This window comes from Leiobunum rupestre, chromosome 10, assembly GCF_980474605.1.
Source record: "Leiobunum rupestre chromosome 10, qqLeiRupe1.1.hap1, whole genome shotgun sequence".
Taxonomy (NCBI): Eukaryota; Metazoa; Arthropoda; class Arachnida; order Opiliones; family Sclerosomatidae; genus Leiobunum; species Leiobunum rupestre.
The window spans coordinates 20,300,263-20,322,782 of NC_143393.1; the positions used below are offsets into that span (position 1 = coordinate 20,300,263).

At 33.4% G+C, this 22,520-nt stretch overlaps 1 protein-coding gene across 1 annotated transcript in view; it reads right to left on the minus strand.

The window, feature by feature from the left end:
- LOC149924992 (uncharacterized) overlaps positions 1-8,622 on the minus strand; it is a 28,218-nt gene extending 19,596 nt beyond the window's left edge. The window contains exon 1 of the mRNA XM_090160181.1: positions 8,367-8,622. Within this exon, the coding sequence (XP_090016307.1) occupies position 8,367 (1 nt within the window). The 5' untranslated portion in view covers positions 8,368-8,622. The remainder of the gene's footprint in view (positions 1-8,366) is intronic.
- Between the last annotated feature and the right edge of the window lie 13,898 nt (positions 8,623-22,520).

Consider the following 22,520-nt stretch of genomic DNA (forward strand, 5'->3'; position numbering starts at 1 on the left):
AGGAATTAAGTTTATAAAAATACAAAAAAATTCAGTTCGTGCAAATCCTCCCGCGAATATCTGCAAAATTGAATACGTGATTAAATTCAAATGAAAGTCGCGTGGGGATTTTTCCCATTTCAATACGTTTTTGCCATTAAACGAAATAAAATTAAATAAATCTGCATCGAAAGGTGTTCTAACAGAAGTTAATAATATATCTTTCGATAGAGAAGTAGGACATTAAATTAAAATATATAACTTGCAGGCTATTGGCAGTTTTGGCACTCTCAAGCGAAATTTTCACCAAATCGTGGATGTGTACACCGCCTCACGGGGCTAAATTTACCCCATTTATATTTATCTATATAAAGTAGTGTTGTTAATTTTCCGGAAAAATAAAATGCGGAAAAATTTCCAGAAAATTTTCGGTAAATCGGAAAAATAAAAAATTGAAACATAAATTTCTTTTTAAGGGTTTTTTAATGTTTTTAACTTTTTATCGATATAAAATGTCTAATAACAGTTAACATACTACAAAACATTAATAGTGTTACATTGTTAATCAGTTTAAACTAGTCTAGAGGTTTAGTTTTACTTTTAGATTTGAATAAATTAGGCGAAAATGCCACTTTATTTAAATTTGCAAACAATACTAGACTAATTATGGAATTAAAACTTTTTTATTTTTTTATACTTTTCCGGAAAAAAGGCCTCGGTCATTTTCCGGAAAATTTTCCGACTTACAACACTAATATAAAGTATAAAAACTAGATCATTTTTTCCGTATATCATAGTTTTAGAAAGCTATATGCGACTAACATGGATACTTCCCTCGTAAGGTATATCTTATGTACTTTTGGTTCTATATTGCTAATCGAGGAAAGTGTAGCCAGCACCAGATTCAATATCTTTTTTAAAAGCTAAATCTGAATATTTTTCACACGGCTCCTTTTGACGGCTCAAGATGTAAATAATCCAGGCCATTGCAAAAAAAAATCTTTTTCTAAATATTTTTCTTTCCATATTTTTATCGTATCATTTCCAAAAACGATGCAAATTTTTGTTTCATCCTTTTTATTTGATTATTAAACTATACCTTATATTTTATACGCTGTCGATGTAAATCAATTTGGATACTTTTTTTTTATTTTTGAATATTTCAAAGATTTTTTATTGTTTTTTTTGGGGAAATTTTGAAACGTCTTCGAAAGAAAGAATGGTTTATTGAATTTTAAATTTATTCATCGAAATAGTTTCGGTTTAATTGATTTTACTTGGGCAAATTGAGATTGCCCTTTTTACGTAATTTCTCAATTTCGTTTTTTTCCTCATTTCCCATTTTGTAAAATTTCCTAGATTTACATTTAAATCACCTAGCTGTATTTCTACTTAAATCTTGAAACTTTAAAAGTTCTTATCGAAATTTTGCTTTTCAATTTAAATAAACGTAATTTAGTGGCGCGTTTAAGAAATTATAGTCACTTATTTTTGTCGTGTGAGGTGCTTTTTCTTTCAAACGCGAAAGCGTAATTTTTAGATAGAAATCAACTTAATCCTCTACGGATTAATCTGGAAAAGTGAAAGCCAATTTAGAAATGATGTGATTTTTTTACGTTTATTGGTACAAATTTTAAATAATAATTCGGTGATTATTTGTACAGAAAAAAAGCCCTATTTGGGAATTAAATGTATACGAAAGCCATACTGTTAAGCTTTCTATAGTGTTTGGTTTATTTTCGAAAAATCCCTCTCAACTCATCTAACAAGAAGTGTAACCCACCAATTTTGTTCAAACTCGGGGGATTGGTAGACCTTCATGTAACTTGAAAAATCCTAAAGGGAATTTATTCAATGGACAACCGTTTTGCCATGGTAATGAAAAACGTTTTTGACAACAAAAAATTGAAATTTTCCCATTGAAACAGATAAAAATGGACAAAAAACATCAAAACTGATCAACTTTTGATCAATTTGAGGTCAAAATCCTATGTTATTTTCAATGGGAAAATTTAATAATTGGTGTTGTCAAAAACATTTTACGTTGCCATGGCAAAACGGTTGCTCATTGAATAAATTCCCTTTAGTATTTTTCATGATACATGAAGGTCTACCAATCCCCCGAGTTTGAACAAAATCGGTGGGTTACACTTCGCGATGTCTCCTTGTAAGTAAAGTTCTCTAAACTCTCTTAAATTTTTAATTTTCTTACGCAACTCTCTCTATCTCTCTTTGTTGACAAAAATCACCTCGATTGTTAATTAACTAGCCTAGCCAGTTTGGCTCAGAAATAACCGATAAAGCGTAATTTTCTTTTAATTATTCCTGTCCTTTTTAATGTTAATGTCTCTTCTCGCGAAATTGTTGAGCGGCGCGTTACGGGAATTCTCCACCAATCTCTAACGACATTAATAGCCATCTTAGAAAACGAATCTCAGTCGAGAGATTTTCATTCTTGACTCCTTCGTGTATTTATTTCCCCTCCGGATATAACCATATATAGTGTTTAGCTCGTTAGGCCTAGGCTCTTTTTATTGGCGTCTCTCCGGGATATAGGCAACGTCTCTTGTTAGATTACTTTGGTGTAAGATGGCCTCTAATTAAGGGTAAATTTGACCTCTCCTGTCACTCGGCCACTCAACGGCTCTCGTTGTATACCCGCTTCGCACCCTGTTACGTTGTTTTCTTTCTTCTTTTATTTGATGGTTGTCAGTTCTACGTTAAGCCTCGGGTATGTATGTATATATAGCCCCTTTCAAGTTATAAGGGATCTTAAAAACTTCTTCGAGTAGTTAAACTTTTTATCTTCTCAGGGACTGTCTCAGCGATGCACTTTTTCAATCTAGATTATAGTCGCTTGTTTGACGCGTCAATTGTTAACAGTTGTATAAGAAATTAATTAAGTGGAAAGGGTATTGTGTTTGGCTACTAGGTCCACTAGGGAATTTCACTGTTAAATACTTTATTGACCTTTCTTAAATGGTAGCCTTTTATTTTTGACCCTTGAATCCCCCTATCATGTGACGTCATTAGGTGGTTTTTTTCGCTTGTCCGGGGACAAAAGGTGTAAACTTTTTACCCTAAGACGTTTTATTCGCCTGTTCTCGGGGTAAGATTTACCCTGCTTAACTTTCGTTTCACGAAAACATGACGGGCAAGCTTTTTATAAGTAACCTTTAACCGTTAACTACTCCCTTCTTACTCCAACTCGTTTTTTCGTCAAGACAGAATTGAAGTAAAATGACGTCATATGGCTACACTTTTTAACCTGCTCAAAAAACCCAGAACAGGCGGAAAAAAACCAGATTGTGGTTCGCGCGATTTTGCACGCGCGTTGAAATTAAAAAAAGAAGCACGCGCTCAAATACTTTGCCATATGACAGAAAGTAACCAAATCATGTGACCACCGATATTCTGGTCTCACCAGAAGTGTGAAAAATAAGTATGAGGCTTACTCGATTGAAACAAGCATCTTTGCAGGCTCTCCTTAATCTTTCAAAATAGTTTCAGAAGAAAAATGATGCGATTTAATTTCTTTGATATTTTGATGCCTTTTAAAAACAAAACTAAATATCCCGATGAAAAGTAGTTTTCACATTTTCCATGGTTAGGCGGAGTTATATACGCCATACATTTCAAGACGTGATAGCGGTGTACACTTCCGCGTGAAAAGCGTGGCTATTATAAACTGTATCGAGCTGGCGAAGATACATGTTTCGTGCTAAGGTCGAAGTAAGGAATATGTGATTTACTTCTAGTCTCACCCAATAATAGTAAGTTAACACTTTTGAAAATCGTTAATTTTTTTTTCTATTGCACATGGTCGCCATTTTGGATTACTTAATATCGTGCACTTTAATTTCATCTAAGCCTTGGAAAGCTCTTTACAAATATATACAGTTTTGAGCAGATTTATATTTTCTAAGTAAGTTAACTTTTCAGATTACCTTCGTTTAAGCTCTGGTGAAAGTTTAGTTCTCATTTACATAGGACCACCCAAAATCGAGATTTAAAATCTGATTAAAAATACTTCGTAGAATATAGAACACTGTCAACTCTAAACGGTATTTCGCTCCTGACCACTAATAACTCCCTACGGGGCTATAAAGTCATCCTTTGTTATAAAGTGTTAATTTTAATACTCCGGCTCTAAACTCTGGTTTCCCGAGTAAAGCATATATAGCAGATCATTAGTAGACCCTTGTAAATCTATACACCTCGTTCAAACTCGGATCGTATAACATGGAAGATATTAGATACAAGTTCCTCTAGCGATTAAATGGAAGCCAGGTATATATAAACTCTAGTTGACGTTGAAACGGAAACGTCTCGAGTTGAAAACATCGCTTAGCCGCAAATTGCGCATTTCTTTCGTAAAGATACCAAAATTAAGCTCGATCATTACGCGGACCAACTGTATCCTCGGAATAAAGGGGAAACAGCCACCGCCTATTGGTCAAGGCCGTGACACAGTACCGCCATCTCTGAATAATTTCAATCGAGGTTTTAAATTGGTAGTAGCTATAGAAGCTAGGATAGAAGACGCCACATTCGTACGAACTGGCTCTAACGCGGGGGGGGCGCCTTTGTGGCACCTAGGAGCAACAAACACAAGGAGAACGCAACCCGTCAAAAGTCGTGAATTTTCTGGCGTACATTTTTCATTGGTTAGACGCTTTAGCGCCTGCTGCCGTCGGAAGGGAAAGTTCTGAAATTGTCTTCCCCCTTCCCGTAAAACGTTCAGCGTTAACGTTCGTTCAATGAAATTTGTACACAACACTGCGTTAACGTGTTTAAAGGCTAGCTGCGTTCTCCTTGTGTTTGTTGCTCCTAGGTGGCACTGGGTGAAAACTCGGAACCTAGGAGCAACAAACACAGCACTGCCCACACAAGGAAAACGCAACCCGTCAAAAGTCGTGGATTTTCTTGCGTACATTTTTCATTGGCTAGACGCTTTAGCACCTGCTGCCGTCGTAAGGGAAAAATTCGGAAATTGTCTTCCCCCCTGCCCGTAAAACGTTAACGTTCGTCCAATGAAATTTGTACACAACCCTGCATTAGCGTGTTTAAAGGCTAGCTGCGTTCTCCTTGTGTTTGTTGCTCCTAGGTGGCACTGGGTGAAAACTCGGAACCTAGAGCACTGCCCAAACAAGGAGAACGCAACCCGTCAAAAGTCGTGGATTTTCTTGCGTACATTTTTCATTGGTTAGACGCTTTAGCGCCTGCTGCCGTCGGAAGGGGAAAATTCGGAAATTGTCTACCCCCGCCCGTAAAACGTTCAGCGTTAACGTTCGTCCAATGAAATTTGTTCACAACCCTGCGTTAGCGTGTTTAAAGGCTAGCTGCGTTCTCCTTGTGCTTGTTGCTCCTAGGTGGCATACATTGCAACCAATGACACGCGTTATTGGTATCGTATTTTCCTGAACAGTAGTACCTATTTCCTTTAAGCTTTCTGTCTCTCTCGCTCTGCGTATTCGGGTATTGTTAACAAAGCTCCACGAGCAATTAATGAATTGATTCCACGCGTTAATGCTTACAGCGAGGCACTCCATTATCGTCTCAGCCTTCGACCAAATGTTTGCTTCAAACTTCCAGCTCGAAACACTTAAGCGAAATATAAATGTTTCGAGCTAACCGCTCTAAAACGTTTCTAATCGATACGGTTGCAAATTCGTAACGCCGTTCATTAATATTTTAGCCGTTTTAAGTGGTTCGTAGTTCCGTTACGCTGGTAGGCTTTCAATGCCTAAAGTTGTGACGAATGAAAATGAGAGTTTGGTCAAAATACGTGTTTGTATTAAGAAATGCTAATGAAGAGCTTCGTTGTATAATAATGATGTAACGCTCGAACGCTTATAAAAGCGTTGAATAATTCCGCGATTTATTCGGTCGCCCGAACCCGGGTTCATCTATTGAGAGGAACGTAGTTTATTTCAACCTAGAAATATAGCGTATTTCGTCACAGATTTTCAACCCCTATTTTATTATTAATTTCTCAAAACTACGCCTCGCAGACTCGACCCGAACTTTCGCTTCTGACTAGTTAGTTGAAGTTTGTCAAAGTTGAGAGGTTCTTATACTCTTTCTAATAAACGGATCAGTCGCGTCTAAAGGGCTGCCTTCGCCTTGTCCAATTTATAATTAAATCTGTTTGAATAAGCGTGTCGTTAACAAGCGGGTTGAAAGGTAAACATTTGTAGCGTTCTTGTAAATATGAAAATTTTGTCAATATTATAAATATAATATTGTTCGTCTCGAAATTATCTCTATTATATAAATTGATCGCTATTTTAATTTTATGAAATTTTGATATATATGTGATCCAAAATTGTTCTGAAGCGTTTAAAAATATAATCTGATACCGTTAAGTACCAAATTTGGTTTAAATCAGTGGTTTTTAATAATAAAACTCTTCTTATATACATTGCTCATATTTTTCTAAATTTGATATTTAATGGTGGTACAAATCAAATCATTAGTTTTATGATAATAAATTTAGTATGATGTGAAGCGTTTTGAAATATAACTAAGCTAATCTAAAATTTATTGAAATTAATTAGAACTGATATCTTTAAGTTCCAAATTTAGTTTAAATCAGTGGTTTTAAATAATAAAATTATTTTTAAAAATATTGCTCATATTTTTCTAAATTGGATATTTAATGGTGGTACAAATCGAATCATTAATTTTATGATAATAAATTTAGTATGATGTGAAGCGTTTTGAAATATAACTAATCTAATCTAGAATTTATTGAAATTATTTAGAACTGATATCGTTAAGTTCCAAATTTAGTTTAAATCAGTGGTTTTTAATAATAAAACTCTTTTTATATACATTGCTCATATTTTTCTAAATTTGATATTTAATGGTGGTACAAATCAAATCATTAGTTTTATGATAATAAATTTAGTATGGTGGGAACCGTTTTGAAATATAACTAAGCTAATCTAGAATTTATTGAGATTAATTAGAACTGATATCGTTAAGATCCAAATTTAGTTTAAATCAGTGGTTTTTAATAATAAAACTCTTTTTATATACATTGCTCATATTTTTCTAAATTTGATATTTAATGGTGGTACAAATCAAATCATTAGTTTTATGATAATAAATTTAGTATGGTGGGAACCGTTTTGAAATATAACTAAGCTAATCTAGAATTTATTGAGATTAATTAGAACTGATATCGTTAAGATCCAAATTTAGTTTAAATCTGTGATTTTAAATAATAAAATTCTATCTAGAATTTATTGAGATTTATTAGAATTTAAACCATTAAGTCCCTAATTAACAATGTAAGTTTAAATCAGTAGTTTTAAATAATAAAAGTCTTTTAAAAATAATTGTTATTTATATATAATGTATTTAAAATTAATATTTAATATTGTTTGCTTTTATTTAAAAGACTCTTTATATTGAATTTAAATAATTTATTTGTTCTTATTTCGCTCGAAACTTTCTTTATTGAATTTATTTAAATCCTTTTATACGGATTTCTTAAAGTTCAGCTCTATATTTTATTAAAATTGAGTTAGTTTCAATTTCTCTACTGAATGTTTTGGCCCGTGACAGGCAAAAGCTGGTGGAAAATAATTTGACTCGGTACCTTAAAGTATATATAAATTTCAACTAGAAATGTCCTACTGAAAGCTCCCTCTAGCGGGATCCGAAGAATCTTCTAATCAGCTTTAAGAATTGAGACCGAAAAATGATCATAAATTAAATCATAACTCTAGCGTAGAAGTGTTCGAACCGCGTCACGCTCCGAAGCCGCTCTCCAGGGGCACATATTTTGTTTTCTTGGTTTGAGACAATTTTCAACGCTCCTAATTCCCAATGCACCGTAGATTCTTTTCAATTTAATATTTATATGAGAAGCATTTTTTAAAACCAAAAATATAATTCAATATACGCATTCTCTGGGCGAAATATGTTAGAGTAAAGCATTTTTTATTGCTGATTATTATATGTTAAAATTATAAAAAAAAATATAAAGTTAATTCAACTTTGTAATAAATAATCGAACAATTTTACTAAACATAAATTCCACACATACGTTTTCGTATTAAATATTTACTAATTTTTATAGTTCTATGAATCTATTCAAATATTTCATACGAAACCTAATTAGTTTTTATTTAGTTCTAAGTAAAATAAAGTAATAAAATTGAAATATTATATTATAAAATATTGATGAATTTTTCTCTTTCTTGAATTAACCATTAAAAAGTTACCCCAATCAGAATTAATTTAAACACGTACATGGAAACACCGGTTATTTAAAAGGGAAAACCCCGGATTTACCAGATATACATATTAAATATTTATTGTAAAGTAAAAATGAACAAACGCCAAAATTAGCATAAATTAAAATCAATACATACTTTTTCTTCGAAGATGGGGATAATCGAAAATTACGACGTGAATAATTGAGAACTCGATTCGAAGGAACGAAAGTACTTAATTAAAAATAGATCGTATTACTTAATTCGTTTGATTGCGAGGTGAAAGCGCGAACTTAAAAAGACTTTCGCGTGAGGGTTTTGATCGAAACTTTCTTTGGGTTCAGGAAGAAGATTGAAAATAATTGCGGGCTTCGTCTCTTAAAAAGCTTTTAGAATTTCGCTCTGCTCTGCTCTTCAGTAGGACGAAAGGTTTCGCTCCACGCGCTTATATAGCGCGCGCCGGGCCAAAGTTGAAACGGGGGAGAGTCGCGAGGGGGGGCAGGGGCAGAGAGATGAGCGAGGTTTCGGGAGCATCGGGGATCGTCAGAGGCTGAATCGGGGGGCGTGGCTCCATCCGCCCCTCCCACATTCGCCTTCAACTTTTGTGACGTCAGAGCCAGAATGGAAAACTTTCGGAAAGAGTATAGAAAAACCACTCGCGATACTTAACGTCGACACGAACGACTTAGTAGTTCTGTACAAGGCGGGAGGACGGGTGCGGTTAACGAGAAATTGGGCTTCCGCCCGGTGTAGGGTGAACCGTCCAGTTCGGAATTAAGGTTCGAAACATAACTATAGCGTAAGACGCCTGGTTGTCTGCTTCTTATTTTTGGGCAACGATTTATCTGCCCTCTTGTTCAACCGGTGGTCCGCGGGCCTCAGCCCTCGAGTCACCCACGCGAATAAAGTGCGCCTTAATTCGACGCGACTGACTTTAGTCACAACATTCATTGCGGATAAATTGAAATTTGGAAACTAGTTTGGGAATTTTTCAATAAAGGCTTTCTAATAGAATTCGGAAGATATTTTATTGTCTCGAAGGAAATATACGAAAAGTGTTAGAAATGATACTCTAATTACTCTTTTATTTTTTTATTTTAATAGTAATTGCGATAATCAATTTAAAAAGCTTTGGATTGCGTATTTCGAATGAAATTGGTGCGTAAATGCTTTTTCAAGAAATATAATTTTTCAACTATTTAATATAACATTCTTCTTTAGGTAAATAATAAAATCTGCTCCTAAACTTAATAAAATTCTGTATGCCACTATAATTTAATTACTAAGATTCTTACAACAAACAGAACTAAGGGTAAACTATATTTCTTATACTTAAAGTATTTAGTTTCCTAAAATTACAAATAAACTGAATTGACTGACTTGACTTATAAATTTATAGCATAAGTAACATAATACACATAAGTATGACACTTCCTATTATCACAACTCTAAGTTCTTTGATGATAGTCTTTCGTCAAAAACTACATAAATCATTATGTGGCTAAGGACTGACAAAGTGATTGAATTTACAATTATATTAGAGATTAAGAAGGGGCTAGTTTCCGGTTACGCAATAACTCTACGACAGACTATCAATAACTAAATCGTTTATTGTCATACATATTATTTTATGTTACTTATGATTATAGTAAATTCCAAATGAGGGATAGTAATTGGGGAGGCGCAATAATTTAATTTCAGGCTGACGCTTTGGAATTTTTCAAAACACCCTAAAAATTAAAAAAACTGCGCTCCTAGTGGCAAAACCGTGTAATTCGTGGATCCACCTACTTTCAAATTCCTTTAAATTAGCTATTTCGTCGGCTACGAAAATGTCCCTTTTATCCGAAATGTTATACAATCAGCTAAACTCATTTTATCATCTCCTGAGTGATTAGTTGAAACTAAAAATCTCGGAGGTTATTTATCGATTGGTTTTTCCATACAGAGAGGGCGAAGTTAAGGGTTCCAAATATAACTGGCGTTTGCGTAGGTTTTGTACTTGCCATTCAGGCTTGTATTTTTCTTTTCGACAAAATATTTCGCCGCTCTTTCAACGGCAGCGCCTTTTTCGTGGCTTCACTGTTTGAAAACGAAATTTTTAATGGCTCTGATCGATGGAGAGCCGTTTTATTACGTTTATTTATTTACGTTGAGTTTTTTTTAGTTTTCTCGCAATCTCAATAAGTTCTTCGGAAAACTCTTATTTTTATTTAAGCTCGAAAAAAACCCGATTATTTAATTTTGAAAATGAAAAAATAAATTATGAATGTTAATAACGTAATGGACTTTGAATTATTGCTTTTAAGAATACGCTCGCTTGCAAATGATTTAATAGTTTTAATAATGGTGATTTGCATTTTTCATAGAATTTTGGCTTGGATTTTAATTATTACTAGCTTTTTAACGTACATAGGCAAAAATAATCAGTTTTTAATTATAATGTTATTAATGTTATTAATAATAACTATAATGCTATTAATATTATTAATAATAATTATAATGTTATTAATGTTATTAATAATACTTATAATGTTATTAATGTTATTAATAATAATTATAATGTTATTAATGTTATTAATGTTATTAATAATAATTATAATGTTATTAATGTTATTAATGTTATTAATAATAATTATAATGTTATTAATGTTATTAATGTTATTAATAATAATTATAATGTTATTAATGTTATTAATAATAATTATAATGTTATTAATGTTATTAATAATAATTATAATGTTATTAATGTTATTAATAATAATTATAATGTTATTAATGTTACTTTAATAATAATTATAATGCTATTAATGTTATTATTAACAATTATAATGTTATTAATATTATATAAGTTATATATATTCGGAACTAGTTCACTTGAAAATCGCTATTTGATTTTTAGTCCGGCGCATCAAAGATGCTTTGATAAATGGGAAAATTTAAGAAATCTGGTTTTATTAAATTAAAATTAAAAATTTTATAAATAAGAGATTAAGAATTTTACGAATAAGAAATTAAGAATTTTATGAATAAGAAATTTAGAATTTTATTAATACGAAAATTAGAATTTTATTAATACGAAAATTAGAATTTTATAAATAAAAAAATTAAGAATTTTATAAATACAAGATTAAGAATATTGTGAATACGAAACTAACAATTTTATAAATCCGAAATTTAAAATTTTATGAATACGAAATTAATAATTTTATTAAAACGAAATTAAGAATTTTAATAATACGAAATTAAGAATTTTACTAACATGAAATTAAGAATTTTATTGAAACGAAATTTTGAATTTTTTTAATACGAAATGGAGAATTTTATACGAAATGGAGAATTTTATACGAAATAAAGAATTTTATGAATACGAAATTTATAATTTTAATAATGCAAAATTTATAATTTCATTAATACGAAATTCAGAATTTTATTAATATGAAATTTACAATATTATTAATATTCAATTCAGTTAAGTTAAATTTTATTACCTGCATTAAACAACTTGAAGGGAATAAATTGAATTGAATAGAATTTTTTATTTCATATTAAATTAAAATAAAAAATATTACAATAAAATTCAGAATTTGGTTTACATTAAATTAAAATTGTTAATTTTCTTAATAATAAATTAAAATGAATAATTTTATAAATAATAAATTAAAATTAATAATTTTGTTGATAATAAATTAAAATTAATAATTTTATAAATAATAAATTAAAATTAATAATTTTGTTAATAATAAATTAAAATTAATAATTTTATAAATAATAAATTAAAATTTATAATTTTGTTAATATTAAATTAAATTTAAAAATGTTAATAATATTAAATCAATTAAATGAAATAATTAAAACTATTATAACTGTGCTTTTGTGAGGTTTCACGAATCAAGACGAATGTAGATGGCGTCTGAAGTGCCGAACTACATTTGGCCTTTTGACAACTTATTTTACATCACATTGTGAATGTATAGACAACGACACTAAAAATTATCATTGCAAATCGCTTGTCGTAGAAAAGAGACACTATACGTCTCCATTTCGGCTTTCGTTTACGGTCCTATAAACTTGGGTGTCAAAAATGAATAATAGCGCCATCTAGGGACTAAAATGTTAATTTGTTCTAAGATCGAGTAGAATATCCTATTTGCGAAAATACTTCCACTCTAGTTCCTAAAATCGAACAAAAAAACCGGCTTGCCCAAAAAAGTAGCTAAAATATAAATCTCGCATTGAAAACATTTCTGTATTCTTGACTTTATCCAAGGGCAAATGACGCGTTACGACTGAACATTTGAAGATATTAACAAAAGGGATCCCTACATTTTCTCGATAAGCCTCGGCTTAACGTTTTACGCCTATTCCGATAGATTTATATCAACTTGCAGCCGGGTCTTGCGTAACATTTTGTCGACTTCTTGGGCATTCTAAGTTCGCGCACAAAGAATCGCCGAAAGTACGATAATAGTAGAAATATTTTGTCTTTTATTTTGCCATTGATAAGAAATCGCTTTTGCGCGACTAAAGCGCCGTCAAGCGTTCAGTAACGGAACGAGAGGGACACTACGTATAGTTTTTAAGCCGAGGCTTAGCTGAAAGTTCCGTGAAAGGGTGGGGTTAATGTTACGTCTTCGTCGTGTTCTTAACCCGCTTACGGCCTTTGGCGAGAACTGTTAGATAAGGGATCTTATATCTGTTCCGTTGTTATCCGATTTGTTGAGGAGAAGGGTGCCAAAGAATGAGATGCTATATTGATCGGGCGAAAGTCAGCTTACATTTTGGCTTTCACGAAAATTATTTATCGGTTTATCTAAATTAAAGATTTTCGGTTTGTATGATAGGATTTTAAATCGTTGAATTAGTAGATTTCTTCTGATTTCCGGAAGATAAACTACGCCCCTACGCGTATTCCCCGTACGTTGCGAACACACAGCTAAGCTAATACCCAAGGAACCACATAGACCTAAGTCCACTAGTGACTTGTGAAGTCAATTACCGGTAAACTAAGCTATAAATCAGGAAACAGAATAATAATAATAATATTAATAAGCTTAGCTAATACCGTAGGCACCACCTTAGGCCTAAGTCCAGGGCCGTCTTAAGACCTTTTGGGGCCATGGGCTAAATTATTTCTTAAGACCTTTGCGATCCCCAACTGTCATCCTTTGTATGTCCGTTGTCTAAATTCAACTACACAATAATTAAACCAAAACCTTTTATTTAAAAAGTATAACATAGGCCTACTGAAAATAAGATTTTTACTGACAGTGACTCGCTGTTAGGTTTTAGAAATTGTTGGTACCGTGTGATACGCGATGTGGCGATGAGTCAAATTACTTTAAACGTAATTAAAAGATACATAATATTAAATGAGTATAAATAATATTTAATTAACTAATCCCTTATCCCTAGAGTATGGATGGCCTTTCCGGGGCCCCCAAACTGGCTGGAGGCCCTGGGCTGTAGCCCACTTAGCCCATGCCTTAAGACGGCCCTACCTAAGTCACCAAGTGACTTTTAAAGCCATTAATTCAGGTGGCCGGGTTACAATGCGTAGGATGGTGGTGGCAAGTCCTTCATGCTATTGCTACCCAACAGCTCTCTACACTCACTATTACTGTTAACCTCAACAAGTTTTTATGGAGGAAGGTTCCAATGGACGCCAATTTTCGTGACTCATAAAATCAAGTTAAGTAAACTAAAGTTTATTTTTAGGGTACAATTAATTATAACAAATTAACTTTGATTAACAGAACAGAGTCTAAGCCTGGTATGTTAAGTTATTACTTCTATTAGCGGCGAACAATGTGAAAATAACATTACTTAATAGGAGTAGAACATATATTTTGAAAAATCATCGAGAGCCTGCAGATGGTACATTAGTCAAGTGAATAACGTTTGTTAGTTGCATCGTAGGTATACGTGATACCAGGAATCCATAACGCTACTTGGAATGAATATCTCCCCATATCCCCATGTGGAATATTTTGGCAGAACATTATGGTTGGGGCCAAAAAACGCTTATACCGCCTTAAATGACGTAAAATTCGGTGACGTGAAAGCTCTCGCGTTTTATTCGTTACTAAAAATATACAGGTTTTGTTAGTTATCTGCTAGTTTTCATCATCGGGAAAATGGCAGAACCAATCGGTTGACTTAGATGTTTTTCCGCTATTAGAATCGACGATAGATGAGTCATTAAAAGCAATTCATGATTTAGAAAAAACAGTAGTTGGTAATCAAGCTTCAAAGAAATGAGCGATAATAATGGTCCGTAAAATAGGGTAAATATAAAGTCTATTCTACTCCAAATCCTGAACAAAGGCCGAACTTCTCAGATTTAGCAGTATGGAGTGAAGCAAATTGCTATCAAAATCCTGTAAGTTATCATAACGTCCAACAAATTAAAGGCAATCCTATGATGATAGGATTTCAAAGAAGTATTCTGTAGTGCTTGGCACCTAGGAGCAACAAACACAAGGAGAACGCAGCTAGCCTTTAAATTTAGGCTTAGTTTCTCTATTCGGTGTTATAGTCGCAAGCCAGATTTCCCGCACGGTACTGACGAGTCCCAAATAGTACGAAACCGGTCTACCGTTGGATTTTCTGGCTATTTAATTTAATTTAATTTAATTATTCACTTGAAGATCTATTTGGTCCGAGTTTCGCGTTTTTTGTTTGCTCGAAGACCTATCGGTACGAGCTATTAGTAAGTTTTTAAATTTCTTCAAATTTATTTAGGGTTTAGCTTTATTATCCCTTTTCATTATGGACTTATCTACTTATTCGCCAATTTTATTAGCCTTTAAACACGCTATCGAAGGGTTGTGTACGAATTTCATTGGACGAGCGTCACTAGCCTTTACGCTGAACGTTTTTTGGGCGGGGAGGAAGACAATTTCCAAATTTTCCCCTAAAGCGTCTAGCCAATGAAAAATGTACACATGAAAATCCACGACTTTTGACGTGTTGCGTTCTAATTGTGTTTGTTGCTCCTAGTTTTATAACCATTGGGTCTTTTTCTTGCATGAAATCAATACAGTCTTTAAACCGGCGCGGGGGGAATATTAAAAATGCCGTTCTCTAAAAAATTTTGATTTCCGAAACAACTGCTTTCAACCGTTTTTAAGTTCTTTTATAACTTTTTTCTTATTCATATTTTGGTCTATCAGAACTTTATAACATTATAATAAACTCCACCAAAGACCCTAATTAGCAAGCAGATGACAGAGCAAACGATACATTAGTCACGTGGTTTTATGAGAGGAGGAGCTAACACTCGGCTTATAAGCTCCGCCTACTATGTTCCGCCACAACGACGTGAAATCAAAGCCGTTATTCATTCCAAGTAGCGATATGGATTCCTGCTCATACACACTACGATTCTGTTTGACGTGCTTACCAAGGACGTCTTAATTACGTGGCCGACATAAACTCGTTACCATGGGATCGAAAATAGCAACCTACGAATAAAATTTGCTAAAGTTAACGGTAATAGTAAGCGTATGGAGCTGTTGGCTCGCGTGGCTTGAAGGGCTTGCTACCACCCGCCTACGCAATTTACCGCGGCCACTGGTAATTGGATTCACAAGTCACTAGTTGGGTATTTATTTTTAAAAACAAGTTTTTGATGGCTTTACATTAGATTACAGTATTTTATAAATTATCGTTACAAGCCTCGCCCGTTCTCGTAAGGACTATTTATTCCCTTAAAATTAAATCTCCGAATTGGATTCGAAATATCAACCAAGTTACAAATCTCTTCCGAAACATAATTTTTTAACGTCCTTATAAACAAGGTTTTAGAGGGATAGTTTTATTGTTTCTATAGAGAGCAGCATTTCCTTCCAATCCCCTTCATTTTAAGTTGAAACCGCAACCCGGTCATTTCCAATTCTCGTGGCTTTAGGGAAATAGCCCTTTTAGGCTGATTACCTTTTCCGCACTACATATTCTACTCCTCGAATCGGTAATTTTCCAAAGGGACCGAGATTTCGGAAGATATCCATATTTCTTAACCTCTTTCATACTGAATCTCGGAGGTCCTCCGTACTTTAGAATTCGCCGTTTAGGAGTACACTTTTCACTCTGCCTTCTGAAATTTTCAATATCCTCGGATAAATTTATATCATAAAAATGTTATATTTATATTTAATATTTTATAAGTTCGGGGATTTGACGATTGCGAATTTTTGAGCAGAGCGAACGAGCGAAACGAGGTAGTGGAGCTCTCACTGTGGTGACTTCAATGGGAAAGTTGGCTGTGTGTGTGTGGGTGTGTGTGTGTGTCGCACTTGGGGAGAAGAGAAAGGGACTTTGAACGAGACGGAGAAGAGAGAGGGAAATTCGCGGTAATGTCCGGAATAGAGGGAGACCTTCGCCGCGAGAGAGGGGGGGGACAAGAATAGAGAGGGGGGGACAAGGCACTGCCGTTCAGGATATAATTTAAGCAAAAAATAAAGAGTGGTCCGGCTTTTGAAAGTAAACAATAAGAGCGGCTTATCCGCCAAAAAAAAAGAACTAGAAAGACTTAAATTACTAATGTTGTAATTGTACTATTTGTACTAATAAATTGTTTGTAGCTTAATAAAATTCGTTTAGTTTTCTTTTGGTATTAATGCTCAATTAACATAAATACGACATTACTAAAGTTATACAACTCTTCGACAACTCCGTCATTCACGATTATCGTAGCGCCCACGCTCCGCTCAAGTCTTTGTCGAGAATGCCGGCTCCGGGTTTTGAGACGTCCTAGTTATTTTTGTTAAAGGTGGCAGTGGGCGTTCTCTTGAAAAGGGCGGCAAGAGGCGTAGTCTACACTCGAAAAGGGCGGCAAGAGGCGTTATCGACACTCGAAAAGGGTAGCAAGAGGCGTGGTCTACACTCGAAAAGGGTGGCGAGAGGCGTTGTGTACACTTGAAAAGGGCGACAATAGGCGTGATGTACACTTGAAAAGGGCGGCAAGAGGCGTGGTCTACACTTGAAAAGGGCGGCAAGAGGCGTGGTCTACACTTGAAAAGGGCGGCAAGAGGCGTGGTCTACACTTGAAAAGGGCGGCAATAGGCGTGGTCTACACTTGAAAAGGGCCGCAAGAGGCGTGGTCTACACTTGAAAAGGGCGGCAAGAGGCGTAGTCTACACTTGAAGAGGGTGGCAATAGGCATGACTATAGGCGAAAAGGGGGGAAAGAGATACAACCATCATTTAAAAGACAGAAGGAAGCGTGTTATCGTCACTCCCGAGTTATCTGAGAAATAATTTAACTTAGTAAACGCCTTCATTAGCAGCTTTCAAGATTAAATACAGAAACAGTAACGTGAGATGGCATTTCGGTTAATTTAGCGTCGCTCCAGAATTCCGTTAATATAAAACCCTAGTTTACTTGAATGAAAAATGTTGTCATTTAAAGGGCCTGTCACCCATCTTCCCCAAAAAAACACCCTTATAGGTCTTCCTTATTGGTACTTCTTGGCTTAGTGTGGAAGTTCTAATTGACCACCCCTTCAAGTACCACCTGTCCGCGCTATCGTGAGCTAGCCCTAAGCTAAACGTCCAACGGGTCATTGTTTACTCTGACAGGAGAAACCGGACCTTTCAGTGACATTTTCTTTGCTGTAATAGAAGGTAAAAGCCATTTTATTTATAAATGTTTTTGTATTTTGGGAAAAGTTCTTTTCTTCCAATATTGTACCTTTAAAAAGATGTGCACGTTTTTGTCTAATTTTTTTCATTCTTATTTGTTTCGATCTATTCGTTCTGGAAAAACGCTTTTAGACGGTTTTAATGAATTCGCGTACGACTAATTTTTATTAAAAGGACTTTTCATGGTTGTTTTAACTCCTAAACAAAAACGCAAGCAGTCTGGGAGAACTATATAATCCTACGTTTTAAAATTATTTTCTTTATCAAAAAGCATTTATTTAAAATATCGCGCAATGATTCAATTTGGCATATTTAAATATTATTTTACTCTATTTTTAAGAAATGTTTTCTGCTATTTTCATCGTGACGTTTTGGCAAGACGTTATCTAGAAAGGACCGTTAAATTATCAGTTTCTCTTTTATCGTGAATACCAACCCGGAAGTAATGTTATTATGGAAAATTTCTTGAATTTTCCTAATATTCGAAATAACATTTATAATCAAATCTGCCCTGGTTCTCAAAAAACTTTGACGCGATTGAAGTATCATAGCAAGGGTTAATTTAATTTTTTAGGGGGGAGCAGCTTACTGTTAGAGTCATAAATATTAAAAAATATATAAATAATTATTGTTAGTACTTTAAATTTAGCATTCGACGTAATAGGCGAAACTATAAAGTAAATAGTTAAAATGGGAAAACAAAATCACGTGACTACCTTTTCACCGCCAACTTCGATTCGGTAACTTCTGTTCATAGTTGGCCGTGCGATGGTAAAGAAAAAATTATTCCTTCCAAATACTGCAGACAGCTAATTAACTTACACCTTTCTATTATAAAATGTTTTAAATAATAATAATAATAATAATAATAATAACAATAATAATAATAATAATAATAATAACAATAATAATAATAATAATAATAATAATAATAATAATAATAATAATAATAATAATTAGATAATTTAGATGAACCGCCATTAGCAAAATAAAATGAATAATAGTTCGTATTTCTTAGAATAGATGGCGCTGCAGTTCTCCACAAAGTCACGTGACTACCATCTTTTCAGCCCCCTGGACTTTATAGTTTCGCCTATTTAATCTCTAAGAAATCTATTCTCGAATTTCTCGATCGATAATTTAGTTGGGAAAGAAATTATTTAGGCCTATATTTATCCACCTCTGGTACGAGAACTTATTCGGAATCGGCTCGCATCAATCAAACGACCCTGATACCTCTTGATTTACGAATATCGGAAATAATTATGGCTTGGAAGACTAGTTGTTATAAAAGCAGGCATACGGAGACACTGCCCACCTCATCAATAATTAATGCTCGCTCGTTGCACCGAGTGACATTCTAAAAGTCGTTGTTTTACGTGAAATACAAGCCGCTTGTGTCGCTTCATTTTACGGCATAATTTATGTAGGTGGGAGTGGGTTCATTTGAAAGTCCAGTAATCCTAGACGATGCGGGAAATTAATTTAACTTAAAAGCTAAAATGGCGTTATTCGAATGAATTCTCTAAATATGTTGTTGTTATATCATAAGTAAATCACTTCCTGGTTACATCATAAGTAAATCACTTCATGGTTACATCATAAGTAAATCACTTCATGGTTACATCATAAGGAAATCACTTCATGGTTACATCATAAGTAAATCACTTCATGGTTACATCATAAGGAAATCACTTCATGATAACATCATAAGTAAATCACTTCATGGTTACATCATAAGTAAATCACTTCATGGTTACATCATAAGTAAATCACTTCATGGTTACATCATAAGTAAATCACTTCATGGTTACATCATAAGTAAATCACTTCATGGTTACATCATAAGTAAATCACTTTATGATTACTTCATAAGTAAATCACTTCATGGTTACATCATAAGGAAATCACTTCACGGCTATATCAAAACTTAATTACTTTGGGGTTATATCAGAAGTACATTACTTTGGGGTTATATCAGAAGTACCTTACTTTAGGGTTATATCAGAAGTACCTTACTTTGGGGTTATATCAGAAGTACCTTACTTTTGGGTTATATCAGAAGTACCTTACTTTAGGGTTATATCAGAAGTATATTACTTTAGGGTTATATCAGAATTACATTACTTTGGGGTTATATCAGAAGTACATTACTTTGGAGTTATATCAGAAGTACATTACTGTGAGGTTATATCACACGTAAATTAGTCAGTTGTATTAGTCAATCACTTTGTTGTAGCCCAAATAAATCAGTTATGCTGTATCAGATGTAAGGTAGTTATTTCAGAAGTAAGCTAGTTATTTCAGAAGTAAGCTAGTTATTTCAGAAGTAAGTTATTTATTTCAGAGTTTAATGGTTTGTATCAGAAGTAAGTTATTTATTTCAGAGGTTAATTGTTTGTATCAGAAGTACGTTATTTATTTCAGAGTTTAATTGTTTATATCAGAAGTAAATTATATTTTTGTATCAGAAGTAAATCAGATTTTTGTATCAGAAGTAAATTATATTTTTGTATCAGAAGTAAATCAGATTTTTGTATCAGAAGTAAACTAGAGTTTTTTATCAGAAGTAAATCAGATTTTTGTATCAGAAGTAAATTATATTTTGTATCAAAAGTAAATTATATTTTGTATCAAAAGTAAGTTATATTTTGTATCAAAAGTTAACTAGATATTTTTATCAGAAGGAAGTTATTCGTTTTATTTCTGAAGGAAAATTGTAAACCAACATTCTTGTTTATATTTAGGGACAAAAACTATGTAAGAGCATGGACTAATTAACAACAGGGACGGTCCAGATCTATAACATTTCCCTATAAAGACCCAAATAAAAAATGTGAACACGTTCAGCAGCGTTGCCAGGCAAGTATTTTTTTATTCAAACGTCATAAACTGGAAACTGATTTTTGAAATTTCGCCATCTGTCGGGAAACATTTTTAACGGTTTAGTGGTTGCGATTGGAATTTTCAGATTGTTGTTTACAAAGGAAGCCTCAAACGTGCCTCATAACCATCTATGTTATCACGTTAAATAAGTATAATTAGTATAGTTAAATAATACGTTTTCCCCTTCTTATTCTAAGATATCTTCTAATTCTAAATTATTCATCATAAAAAAGGTAAACAGAATATTTTACTATAAGTTTGATCGAAGAAGCTCGCCATTCTAAATTTTTACGATGATTTATTTAAAATAGTAATATATTAGCACCGCATAGTAATCTCGTGGTTCAACTTTTAAATTCCAAGCATTCCAAGGAAGCTTCTTGCCCTATTTTACTCCCCCCGCCTATTTTGAATCACCAGCCTATACAAGCATTTCCTTTATGCCCGCGAGTACCGCTAGAGTGCGTCGATGCTTGTTCTTTTTTACTTTTTACCATGCCGGACCGTCCCTGTTGTTAATTAGTCCATGGTAAGAGTATGTAGGGAACTCATGATTTGATGTCCGTGGATTGTCTCAACATAGTCATTCTCCCGAATTATAAATAAATATATTCTTCATATAACTGAATACAATGAGTTAATATGTGGCTTGTTAATAATGTAACAAAATAATATTGATAAGAAGTTGTTGAAATACGGTGCATTTTTGGTTTTATTGATTCGTTGGTGCATTAAATTTGTTATATTGATTCGTTGGTGCGTTATATTTGAAATTTTGGTTACTTTGGTTCGTTGGTGCGATATATTTGTTACATTGGTTCGTTGGTGCGATATATTTGTTACATTGGTTCGTTGGTGCGATATATTTGTTATATTGAGTTTTATTGACGTGGGGAAAGCTACGTGGCAGAAACTGCACCGTTACCCTTTGGCGATCTACGGCAGCTTCACAAGAGGACTTTCTTTGAACCAAGGATACTGTATTAACTAGATCATGCCGAATTTTCCCTTTTTCGCCAGTGCAGGTTGACTAGAATCTGATACTTAATTTTCCCTGCGAAAGTTTTGTTGACCTTTAAATTATATAACTAGTGGCAAGTTATATAACTATAATTACAATATGATACAAGGATTAATTAACTAGATTGCGAAAAAAACTCAAAAACGACCTTAGTAAATGCCACCTAGCGACGTCCTACCTCAAACCGAAAATCTAATTTAAAATGTGGGTGGAAATTTGAATTTACGACCAACCGATCGCACCCAGCAACAGAATTAAAAATTATACGACTAAGAATTTCATCACTCAGTTTTATTATTATTGGCAGAATTATTTAACTTTTAGGAGTTTTTTTGGGAATTACTAACTAATGTATATATCTTTACGTATGTATTCGGGACTCAATAAGTGCATAGCACTTTCTCTTCCTGATAAATAAAATTATTATTATTATTTGAAAAAGCACTATATAAACAGTAGCTTGCAGGTCGTGGCTCTCTGATATCTTACTTCTTGGGGATATCCTTGAACGAAACGAGTCTAGGTGGCGTAACGGCGCTAGCTTCTCCAAGGTATCGCCTATGATCTAACGTCTGCTAAAGTCCAATTAAAAAGTCATAAGAACTTTTTTTTAAATAAACTTATCAAAATATATCAATATATAATATAATGATATATAATAGATTATTATATTGAAATGTAAGTATCATTATTTAAAAAGTAAAATTTACTAATAATGATGAGGAAAAACTAATAGCGTCTGCGATAGTTTTCGGTCGCGAA